Source organism: Gallinula chloropus (genome assembly GCF_964237585.1).
Source record: "Gallinula chloropus genome assembly, chromosome: 18".
Taxonomy (NCBI): domain Eukaryota; kingdom Metazoa; phylum Chordata; class Aves; order Gruiformes; family Rallidae; genus Gallinula; species Gallinula chloropus.
Genome location: NC_140103.1, coordinates 3,101,516 through 3,112,747, shown reverse-complemented (window position 1 = coordinate 3,112,747; position 11,232 = coordinate 3,101,516). Strand labels below are relative to the sequence as shown.

General features: G+C 48.9%; 1 protein-coding gene across 3 annotated transcripts; it reads left to right on the top strand.

The window, feature by feature from the left end:
- The first annotated feature begins 2,032 nt into the window (after positions 1-2,032).
- Positions 2,033-11,205, top strand: CARD9 (caspase recruitment domain family member 9). 3 transcript variants are annotated; one of them, XM_084272691.1, is made up of 13 exons: positions 2,033-2,288; positions 2,516-2,700; positions 4,185-4,322; positions 4,574-4,899; positions 5,307-5,486; positions 5,686-5,835; positions 6,298-6,423; positions 6,546-6,737; positions 7,256-7,297; positions 7,910-7,955; positions 9,392-9,462; positions 10,188-10,270; positions 11,045-11,205. In XM_084272691.1, exons 2-13 carry the CDS (start codon positions 2,517-2,519, stop codon positions 11,139-11,141), a joined length of 1,635 nt encoding a protein of 544 aa, XP_084128817.1. In that variant the 5' UTR covers positions 2,033-2,288; position 2,516; the 3' UTR covers positions 11,142-11,205. The 3 variants fall into 3 exon arrangements, with proteins under 3 accessions (XP_084128817.1, XP_084128816.1, XP_084128818.1); XM_084272690.1 differs by having other exon boundaries at positions 5,683-5,835; XM_084272692.1 differs by having other exon boundaries at positions 5,683-5,835; positions 10,188-10,282; positions 11,045-11,152.
- The last annotated feature ends 27 nt before the right edge of the window (positions 11,206-11,232 follow it).

Genomic DNA, 11,232 nt, shown 5'->3' with positions numbered 1-11,232 from the left:
GTAATTTGGGAGTCGTGGGTTATGTTCCTTGCTTTGCCAAGGCTTGACTCCCTTTCCTTCAAAATACTGAGTTGTCATAATTATGCCTGATGCTTAAGGGCATCCAAAATTAGAGGAATCATTATCAAAATCATCCTTTTCAGCTGAACTCCAAATGAAGAGAGTTCTTGCTGCCACCCTGCAGAAGGACGTTAGCAGCTGAAAGGCCATTTGAAGAGCCTCTTTCTTCTGGCTCTGGCTTATTTTGTCCCCTGAAATGAGATGGAAAAACCTATGCCTGTGACCTTCACTCTTCTTTGCCTTTCTGACCACCACACAAAGAAACTCTCTGGTCCCCAGCTGGTACTTGAGGGTTACAGTTTGGAAAAGAAAGTCAGGCTGTGTCTAAAATCACTGCATATGTCACGCTGCTGAGTCGCAACGTGACTAGCAGTTTTCTCCCCCATCACCCATTTCTGGCTTCCCCTTTTGTTTTCTAACCTCTTCCCCCTGCCCCTCCTTTCCTTTCCTGTCTCAGAGTAAGCTGAGTAGTTTCCCCTTTTCTCTCAAACCAGTTTTGCTCCTGGAATGATCTTTGCTGTAGCCAGAGACTGCATCCAAGACAAGTTTTCGCAGAGACAGGACACAGCCAAGTGTTGCTAGACCAGGAAACAAGGAGGCATTTGACTGCACAGGCTCAGGTTGGTCCATGTCGTGTAGAATGGTTTATATTAAAAGGGAAAACTTTATTTTGCAGCTCTGAGGTAAGGATGTGGTGTTTATCAATGGGGAAATGCATTTCTTGTAATCTGTTGCTTTGATGTAGATGGAGCAGAGTATTTTGTCCATGATAAGTGATGACTAATTCTATGTCAGTCCAGCTAAGTGAGCTTAACTGACAATGTTATATGTAACAACTATGTGCTGAAGATGTTGGGAGTCTTTTCTCTGTGCTGGAGCAGAAAAACAGTGAAGGTTTGAGATGACCTTGGAGGGAGATGCAGTAAAAGGTGTGTGTGAAATCCCCTGTTGCTGCTGATGGTCAGAACTCTGTTCCACCCTCCTGCCTCCAACCAAGGTGACTAAAAACATGAATACTGAGGTTCCTGGCAGCCTTCCTGAGTCCCTGAGAATGACAGAGGCTACTGCAGACGACTCATACAAGTGATATAAGCATAGTCATTAATGACTGCAATTGCAGAATGTACTTCTGGAACATTCTGATGACAAAGGGGCAAAGGGAGGATGAAAATGCCAGCTGCTTCTTGGAAAGGCCAGTAAGCCTGGATACAGAAGCACTGGGTTTCCTGCATCTCTTCACTTGCATACTTCAGGTTGAGAAGTAGTAGTATTTCTACCCCTGTGGTTAGTAGGAGGCTCTTGTAACCACAGAGTGCAGCTGCTGGTGGGGACACTGCAGCAAGCCAGCAAACATGCACAGGAAGGCTCTTCATTGATGAGAATGGTTCTGCAGCCTCCCAGTGTATCTGTGTGTTATGTGTGAGCATAAACTGCTAAAGATGCTCAGGTGGAATCGGTGAGGGGGATGTGAGAGGCTGTTGACCTCGTGGCTTCCTGGGACATGATCTGCACCTCTGTGTGTGCAGTGGAAATCATATACAGCCATGTGTTCCCCTTCCTTGCACATGGACCAGGTACAGCAGGCAGAAAACCAGCTCTTGGATGACTAACACACTTAAGGTTATTTGTGCTGGAGGTGTTCAGGGAGCCTTTTGTGGCGTTAGATTTAGTGACTCTGGTCAGACATAACACAGGGATCTTGAATGCTGGGAGATGGAGAAGAAAGTGTGTGAACTGCTTGTAAACCAGAGGCAACAGCTATTTTGGAGAGCTTTGAAGATGTTTTCACTTCTTCAGAGGGTGGTTAGTTTCAAAGTGGAAGGTTGCAGTTTGTCATCAGCTTATCTTGTGTGGTGCTCCACCCATTTTGTATTATTTATGAGGGTTAAAGATCTAATTCTGAGCACAGCTATAGCTGAGCATCTGGAGAACCCATGGTGAAGTCAGTGAGTTTGACAGGACTTTTTTGGGCTATGCTGTTGGGAATCTAGAGCTGGATTTTCCTCTACTCATGGGGCCCTCTCTGACTTGTTGCTAAATAGTTTCACTTTCCTCTTGCAGTGAGATCTGGGAGATGTTTGGCTGGTTGGAGGGACATCGTCAAGCTTCGGTGACTTTTGTTTTCTGGGAATTCCACACTAGTTCTCCTTCCCCTCTGTGTCAGCAGCACTGGTGATAGTGAGCATTGCTGTGGGTGTCTCCAGCCTGGTACCACACTCTTCTTTCAGGTATGCCTTAGTGTATCAGTGTTCTGCAGGCACTTTGCAGAGTTACAGCCCACATGGGAGAGATGCTCCTGAGTATCCACCAGACACTCCTCCGCTCTCAAGTCTGTTAAGATACTTGGTCCCCCCTGCCCTGCTGCTCTAGGAAGCTTGGACTCTCCTTCCTTGTTTTCTGTTCTTGTATTTTCAAGACAGGACAACGCTGCTCACTCATCCCTCTCACTCAGCAGCATGTTGGAAGAGGATAACGATGAAGCCTGTTGGAATAACCTGGAGAGCTTCCGGGTGAAGCTGATCTCGGTGATAGACCCCTCCCGCATCACCCCCTACCTTCGCCAGTGCAAAGTCATCAACCACGATGATGAGGAGCAAGTTCTTAACGACCCCAGCCTGGTCATGCGCAAGAGGAAGGCAGGTGGGTGAAGAGCAGCCTGGGCTCTGTGGGTGCTGCCGGGCTCTGTCAGCTCCTGGGATGATTAACACAGTTAAGGCTATCTGGAACGCTGGGAGATGGAGAAGAAAGTGTGTGTGAGCTGCTTGCAAAGCAGAGACAACAGCTAATTTGGAGAGCTGTTAAGATGCTTTCACTTCTTCAGAGGATGGTTAGCTTCAAAGTGGAAGGTTGAGGTTTGTTATCAGCTTATCTTGTGTTGTGTTCCACCCTTTTTGTATTATTCATGAGAGTTAAAGATTTAATTCTGAGCACAGCTATAGCTGAGCTGTAGCTCCTGGGAGCTGACTGGAAGAGAGGAGTGCTAAGGGGCTGGCCTGAAGGAGCGCAGCACTTCTGGGTTACCATCTCCCTGTGTTTGGACATGGGTGTTATAGGCACTGCCTGGCAGCCCCTTTCCTCAGCACAGCACTGCAGGGAGAGGAGAGGAGGAGATGGCTCTACAGCTGCATTCCTGAGCTGTGTTAGATACAGGCTGCCCAGAGAGGGGGTGGGTGCCCCATCCCTGGGGGTGTTCAAGGCCAGGTTAGATGGGGCCCTGGGCAACCTTGTGTAGCTCCAGGCCTGGAGGCTGGTGGCCCTGCCTGTGGCAGGGGGTTGGAGCACTGGGATCCTTGGGGTCCCTCCCAACCCAGCCCAGTCTGGGATTCCATGAAGGGTGTGATGGAGCACAGAGGGTGTGCAGCACTCTGGTGTTCTGTAGCCTAAGGAAGAGAGTCCCTTCAGTTTGATCTGCAAGGCTTGTGTAATAACTTGCAGGGAGAGACTTAAAAGTTCAATTTAGCAGTTACTGTCCTTCGTTCCTGTCTCCTGGTGTTTGAGGGAACACTGGCAATGCATGAAGGAAATTCTTCATGTCTTGGTTTAGTTTCAACCAGAGAGAATGGCAGAATCCATTATGCTGTTGGTACATCTTTTGGGTTGGAATGGATTAACTCTACTGATAAATTACTGATGATCACTTAAAAAAAATACTTTCTCTGTTTTCCAGATTGGGAAATTGCAGAACCTGGAAAAGAAGCCCCCTGGGCTTGGCTTTGTACAGGGTATTTCTAGACACAGTAGGGAACTGAGCTCAAAGTCTCTCTAGTCCAGGCTGTCTCAAGCTTGTCCTGGCCACCTCTCTATGGGTGGTGTTCCTACACCAGTGGCCTTTTTTCTAGGTATTTGGAAGTGGAGCCTCAATCTGCAGCAACTCTTGTGGTGCTTTAATTCTACCCTTTCTGTAATGAGCATCAGGAAAACAAAGCAGTCTTCTGAGATCTGCTTTTTGCACCCACTGCAGCAGGAGCTAGGCACAAGGGCTAAGTTTTAACTGTTCCTTCAGCCTGGGGAGAAGGAATTTGATCCCAGGGACTTGAATCTGTGTGTGGAGAAAGTGGAGCAATTTTTTTGGTAGAAATGGGTAGAGGAATAAATAAACTAATATTCTGTTGCTTTGATTTCAGGTGTTCTTCTGGACATTCTCCAACGAACAGGACAGAAGGGCTTTGAGGCATTTCTGGAGAGCCTTGAGCTTTATTATCCACAACTGTATAAGAAAATAACTGGCAAGGAGCCCAGCAGGGTTTTCTCTATGATTATAGGTAATGTGTGTGCTGTGAAAAAACACCTTTGTTTGGTGTTGCCATGCAGATTAAGTGGGGGGGGAGCAGAAGGATGAGTTCCATCAGTGACACTGGTGTGGAGCTCAGGAGCACAGAGCAGGGGGAAACAGTGGGGATAATTGGATGACACTTGTCTTTGGGGTTTGCAGGGGTAAGGGGGTGGGACCCTGTGCTGTATGTGTGCGGAGAGCAGACAGGACAGCGGTGACTGACACCTGCCCACCCCACAGACACGGCTGGGGAGTCTGGCCTGAGCCAGCTCCTGATGAATGAGATCATGAAGCTGCAGAACACGGTGCAGGAGGAGCGGAGGAAGGCCCAGGAGCTCACTGTGTGGCTGCACAGCAAAGAAGACACGATCAGAGAGATGTGGGTGAGGGACAGCCTGCTTCGCAAGCACGAAGAGCGGGCCCAGAAGATGAGGGAGGAGAGGGACAGCCTGAGCAAGGAGCTGAGGAAGTGCAAGGATGAGAACTACAGCCTGGCGATGAGCTATGCCAAGCAGAGCGAGGAGAAGAGCGCTGCCCTCATGAAGAACCGGGATCTAATGCTAGAGGTCACTCACCCTTTTCTCAAGCTTCCCTCTTGAGCCCTAGAAGGCTGTGCTGTGTGCCAGACTTGCCTTTGCCTGGGGTGGCCTGGACCAGCGTGAGGTTCTGTGCATCTCCTCTAGCAGGTGGCCTGTCTTGGCGGTCCCTAGCTCAGCCCATGTGTCACAAGTTGGGTTGTGATGAATTCACAGCCTTCCCCTCACTTGAAACTGGGCTTTCTCACAAGGGCAGCACAGGAGCAATGTGTTGTATCCATCTAGCTCACAGGCAGGACTCTGGTCCCCAGAGCATCAGATATCCTGAGGAAAACAAAGCTGGGGAGGAATTTTCCCCCTGTTCTCTGAGGGTGAGAGAACTCCTTTTGCAGGCTAGTTTGCTTCTTGTTACTGATGAGCCCTCAACCTTCTTGTAGATCGATCACTTGAAGCACAGCCTCATGAAGGCTGAGGATGACTGCAAACTGGAGCGTAAGCACACCATGAAACTGAAGCATGCCATAGAGCAGCGGCCAAGCCATGAGGTGATGTGGGAGATCCAGCAGGAGAAGGAGTTGCTCCTGGCTAAGAACCAGGAGCTAGAGAACACTCTTCAGGTTGGTGGGAGTGGTTGAGTTGTGGACTCTTGAGAAGTGACTGCAGCAGTTTGGGCAGCAATGGGGCTGCACTGGAGGCTGTGGCAGCCACTGTGACCTCGTTCTCCCAAGTTACGCTGAGCTCTTAGGGCTGTGGGGAGAAAGTTAATACAGAGTTGGATGCTTGCTGTGTCTCACTTTTTTTTCCTTTGTCCAGCAGGTTGCCAGGGAACAGAATTTGGAGAAGAGCCTCTCCAAGGAGACCCTGGAGAATGACTGCAGCCACATGCTAGAAGAACGCCGGGAGCTGATGAACACCATTTACAGCCTTCGCAAGGACCTGCGGCAAGCTGAGGCACTCCAGGACAAAGTATGTGATGCAGTGAAAATTCCTGCTGAGGGCCCATGGGTAAAAGGCAGGTGAAGCACTCACAGTGAAGCACCTCTGCCTGTGGAGCAGAGGAGCTCACTGCCCTAGTGTCTGCATTGTTTGTTGTTTGATGGAGAAAGGCACATTCATGTTTCAGCATTCTCTGTAGCATTAGCTGTTACCTGTTAATGCCTGGGTTAATTAACAGTCTCTGCCTCAGTTTGGAGGGTAACAGGAGCTTTCATCATGACTGACAGCTTGGGTACATGTAAATCCATCATGTTAGTAGTCCTCTTAGTCATGTTGACCAACCTTCTGGCCTTGCCCCAGCTGGACAGCCTGGCTGGACTCTGACATTGCACAGAGGTCTGGCCGTAGCAACCTGCGGCATGGAGCAGAAGTGGTGAGAGTCTGGCTCAGGCTCTGCCTGCAAGCAGGGTGCTTTTGACCTTGTCTCAGCAGTATGCAGAGGAGAAAGAGATGCTTGAACTACAGTGCACGTCTCTGAGGAAGGACTCCCAGATGTATAAGAAACGGATCGAAGCTGTCTTGCAGCAGATGGAGGAAGTGGCTTCAGAAAGAGACCAGGTGATAAAAACATTCCTCATGGAGCTGCAGCTAATTCCAGCTTCCCTGCCTGATGCTTGCAGGTACTGTAACCCTCAACATACTCCTTGTGACGTGCAGTGACAGGTTCTCCCTTCCACCAGGCACTCCTGACCCGAGAGCAGTTCTACATGCAGTACTCCAAGAACCTGGTGGAGAGGGACGCGTACCGCAAGCAGATCCGGGAGCTGGGCGAGCGGTGTGATGAGATGCAGCTGCAGCTCTTCCAAAAGGAGAGCCAGGTGCTGGCTGCTGAAGCCAAGCTGAAAAGGCTGCAGCTGGAGCTACCCACACCGGTACGTCTGCGGGGTTGTCAGCTGGGAAGCTGAGTGTAGGGCTGGAGTGTGACACCCCCGAGGCCTTTGTGCCTAATAACCAGTGTGAGTTCAGCACCCAGCTGCCTGGGTCACCATGTCCATGGAAATGCTGAGTTTGGGAAAATTAAGGACATGATGGTTCCTATTACCCCACCCTGGTTCCAGGCATTGATAATCTGGGCTGATGGAAGGTCGTCTTCGGAGTGTGTCTGGAGATGATGAGGGGATCCTCACCCACCAGAGAGTCAACTCTATTTAGAGACTCTGTATGAGCCATTTGGGTGAAACTGGGAGCAGGGTGGGAGGGTGCTGAAGTTTCTGGGACTAAATTAAGATATACAATGACTTTTAATTCCTGGGTGTGTACTTTCTCCAAGTGGTCAGACAGGAGTGTAGGAGGGAGGAAGTCCTCACTCACTTCTCAGTCTCTTGCGTATTCCCCTACTGCTGCTTCCTTGCTTGTGAGGAACAGTTAACTTATATCTGTTTTATTTCAGACCTCTGACCTGGATGATACCTCCTCCAGAGATTCCCAGGAAGTGAGTAGTTTGCCTCATTTACCTTTTTATTTCTGGGCTGGTTTAGAAGTCCTCACTTGTGCTGAGTTCCCAAAGTAACAGCAGTTTTCAGTCCGTGGCTCAGGCTCATGGCAGTGATACCATAAAGCACAGAGGCAGCACAACAGACCAGTGACAGAATCTCCCTGTGCCCTGAGATTTCCAAGCATAGGACACAGTTAAGGTGTAAGCCAGCAACATTTCTTCAGCCTAAGCAAATGAGGGGAATTGTATTATTTTGAGTTACTTCTAATTGTCTCTCTTGTGGGAGAACAGGCAAAGCTGTCTTACCTCAAGGACATCTGTAGTAAAGAGTTTTCACTTAGTTCATAACTTCAGTGTAGAAGCCATTGTCACATTCCAGGCCACAAATATAAATGAGGCCAAAGGAACTGGATATTTTCATGGAGGATAAATCCATGAGCAGATCCACAACTCCCAGTTCAGAGAGTCTCCTCTTTAGCTGACAGCAAGAATGCTCTAGGGAAAGATTGGTTCCATGCATGTCCTGTTTCTTATAGTCCTCTGTCCCTTGCTACTGTGCAAGAGATTTAGGGACAGTTCTCATGTTCTTGCTTTGCTTCTGTCCTATAGCTTACTCTGCATGGTCATCTAGATGAAGATACACAACCGACTAGAAGTAAGGCCTTTTTTGGGAAAATGTGGGGTGGAATTCCTGAGAGGGTGGTCAAAGGGGCAGGAAAAGACACTCCTGGGTTTTATTTTTAGTGAAGAACAGGTATTCTGACTGGGCACTTGCTTTGAGAGAGGCTTCTTGGTGGGGTGTGCTTGGCACTCTAAGACTTCCTTGAGATGACTGGGAATAAGTACCCCTAAATCAAGGTGTTCTGCCATAGCACCACCTTCACCTGTGAACAGGAGAATGCATCCCAGGGTGCTGGGAACAGTGAATGCTTGTGAAGTGTTTTTCTGAGAGAAAAAGAACTCCACAGGCTGTCTCTTTCACTACGTGGTCTCTGAAGGGGTGTCTCAGATAGCTGAATGACCTGGGAAAAACAGGATCATCAGCCCATCCTAGGACCACAAGTCTTTTTTCTTCTGTTGAGGTAACCTGTATACTGAATTTATCCAGGAAAAAATCACCTGGCACACGGTGCTTTTGCTCATGGGCACCTTCTCCTCCCATTCCTGTTGCCTTTGTGGCAGAGCTGGGAGAGAACCAATACCTTTCCATTTCAGCTGGACCATGTGGCTTTCTCCAGGGATTTTTTCCTCCCCTCTTCCCTTTTATGTTGCAAGTTTTTTTCCCAAAAGCAGAACTGTGTAGTTAACGCTGTCACTAGTTCTGTTTCTGTGGCATCCCCAGTGGAAATGACTCAGCAGTGTGGAAAGGCATTAATAGACTCCTCTAAGAGCTTGAAATTCTCCTTCAAAACATGTTGAGAAAGGAAGGAACCTGGCATGGGAGAAGACATTTTTCTGTTTTGATCTCCTGAAAGATCTAAATGGTCTTTTCATTCATTGAGATGGGAGATTTTTCATGAAAGCCAAACAAGACTGATCCAAAAAGCCTTTTATTCTTCTCTCTCTCTCAGTTCAAAACTGTGTATTGTGATACCCCATTGCTACATAAGGAGATCTGATGTGAAATGCCTTGATGTGCCCAGCTTTGGTGGGCAACAAGGACCCTTGATGTGCCCAACTTAGTTGGAGGGCAACAAGGACAAATTATGGTGCTAATAATGATTGGCAAGGTTTCTCCTGGTGATTTCTAACATGTTTTTTTAATGATGCTAAGCAGAGGTGCTACTTTGCCAAGGTTTGCTTTGCTCCTGTATAAGCAGAAACTAGAAAGCTGCTGGTGTCTCCTGAGCCCTGTGGGGAACTCCAGTCACCCAAAGAACTATTCAGGGCTCAAGTGAAATGAGAAGTGACTCGTGCATGGATCACAGGGCTGAATCCTGAACACTCTGAGAGTTTCAGTTCTGCTCTTGACTCTAGTGCTGGGGTAGTGGTGACGCTGCAGCTATTGCTGACAAACTGGTGGAGGGAGAAGTTACTTCACAATGGCAAATATGACTAAACCTCTGATTTATGTTTTTCCCCTTCTCTTAGAAGATTGCCCTGAAGGACCAACCCAGGAATTTAGCACTCGAGAGAGCAGTCTGCCTCCAAAGTCCCCAAGTGTAAGAGAACCTTTGTGGGCTCTTTTTCACAGATTCCAAACCCCAGTTGTTAGTAATGGTTTTGGTAATGATGGATTTACATGCTTCTCAAACCTGGTAGGAAGGAGTTTACTGCTTTTCCAAAACCTGAGTGCTTTGTGCAAAATTCACCCTCCCAAAAGGGTTCTGAACAATTGAGGTGGTTATTTATCTGTGCCTAGAAGCTTCTTCCAGCTGCTCTCTGGCCTTCATCTCTGGGTATGGATGTCTTCTCATGTAATTAATTGCCTGCAGTAATACTGTTGCTACAAGAAACAATCCCAACTTTACAAAAAGGAGGATGTGAAGATGGTTAAAGCTATGTTAAACAGATGGAGGATCATCCTGCACACACCCCAGCTGACAGCCCAGGAGTGAACATGCTGCAGTGGATGCAGGAGGCTGGCTGTATACTGCAGATGCTTTCCTGGAGGAGGGGTTTGGTAGTGAACAGATGTTCCTGGTCAGCTGAAGGCATAGCTTCCCATTTTTTTCCCCTCCTCCTTTTAAATGTAAAATGGTTCATTGCAGAAACAAGTCAGAGGGGAGAAATGACCAAGCTTATTCCCTGCAGAGGCCAGATGCGCTACATCAGCCCCAAAACCAGCCACCTTTGCAGAGCTGGTTTCCCCTACCCTGTTCTAACATTGATCTGATATTTTCAGAGGGATCTGGTTATTAATTGTTTTGGATTTTGTTTCTTCCAGTTCAATGAGTGTAACCTGGCCAACGAGGAACTGGCGGAGAAGGAGCGGAGGAGGATGAAGGACTGCTTTGAGCGGTACCGAAGGTCTGGGCTTTAGTAAGCAGGGCTCATTTAGACAAACCTGAGACACACACTGATTAGCTGCTTGTATTTCCTCATTCCTGTCTGTATTTCCTCATTCCTGTCCAGCCCCTGTCCCCAAGCTTGATTAATGGAGGGCATAAGTTAATTGCACATCTTCAGAGGCTCATGTTCTAGCTGGACGGGTTGAGCCTCCTGCCTTGGTACCAGAAGTAGCCAAGACAGCAGTAATCACATCTGCTCTGGCCCACAAGGCTGGTCCACAGCAGGCATGGGAGAGTGTGCTGAAGGGGGTCTAGTCTATGAAATGTGATAGATTTCTCCCAGGGCTGTGAAATCTGTCTGACACTCTGTCTGATACACTGCTGATACTCAAGACTAAGCTCCCACAACTTGAAGGGGATGGATTTCTACCCTCTGCCCTCTTCAGATGCCTGCTGTCTTTGCTGATCACTGCCTTCAGGAGCAGAGACTGATGCCAGCCTTGCCCCAGAGGGGTCTTAGTTCTAGGGTTAGGTAGGAGTGCTGTAACCAGCTCCCTGCCTCCCAGTCCTGCTTTTATTGAAGGACTGAGGGTAGGATTTCTTGGCATCTTCAACTGAACGTGAACAGTAGGACAGGTGGGAGTGTCACCCCTCACTTCAGCTGCAGTTTTACCCTCTGCTCGCTCCCCCTACTGCTTTATCTCGTGCTAAGCTCACTAACCCCTGAGTGCAGGGACAGGCCCTGCCCCCGGGCAGTGTGTCAGGTGTGACAGAGCCCCCTTCTCGCTTCCAGGAAGAGAGCGCTGCGCCGGGCCCCGCAGGGCCGGCACCACGAGGCCGACTGGGAGAACACCACGGGCAGCGACAACACGGACACCGAAGGCTCCTGAGCCGCCCCGGGCCCTCCGGGGCGCTTCCCTGCCCAGGGGCCCGCTGGGGGAAATAAAGAACCAGATGCACTAGCCCTGGGCTGAGCTGCTC

What these genes read in the sequence shown, in the direction of transcription:
- CARD9 (XM_084272690.1), top strand. Translation starts at nt 2,517, where the DNA reads ATGTTGGAAGAGGATAACGATGAAGCCTGTTGGAATAACCTGGAGAGC. An exon ending in CTGAGGCACTCCAGGACAAA is followed by an intron (nt 5,836 to 6,297) that starts GTATGTGATGCA and finishes TTGTCTCAGCAG; the next exon opens with TATGCAGAGGAGAAAGAGAT. An exon ending in AGCTGGAGCTACCCACACCG is followed by an intron (nt 6,738 to 7,255) that starts GTACGTCTGCGG and finishes GTTTTATTTCAG; the next exon opens with ACCTCTGACCTGGATGATAC.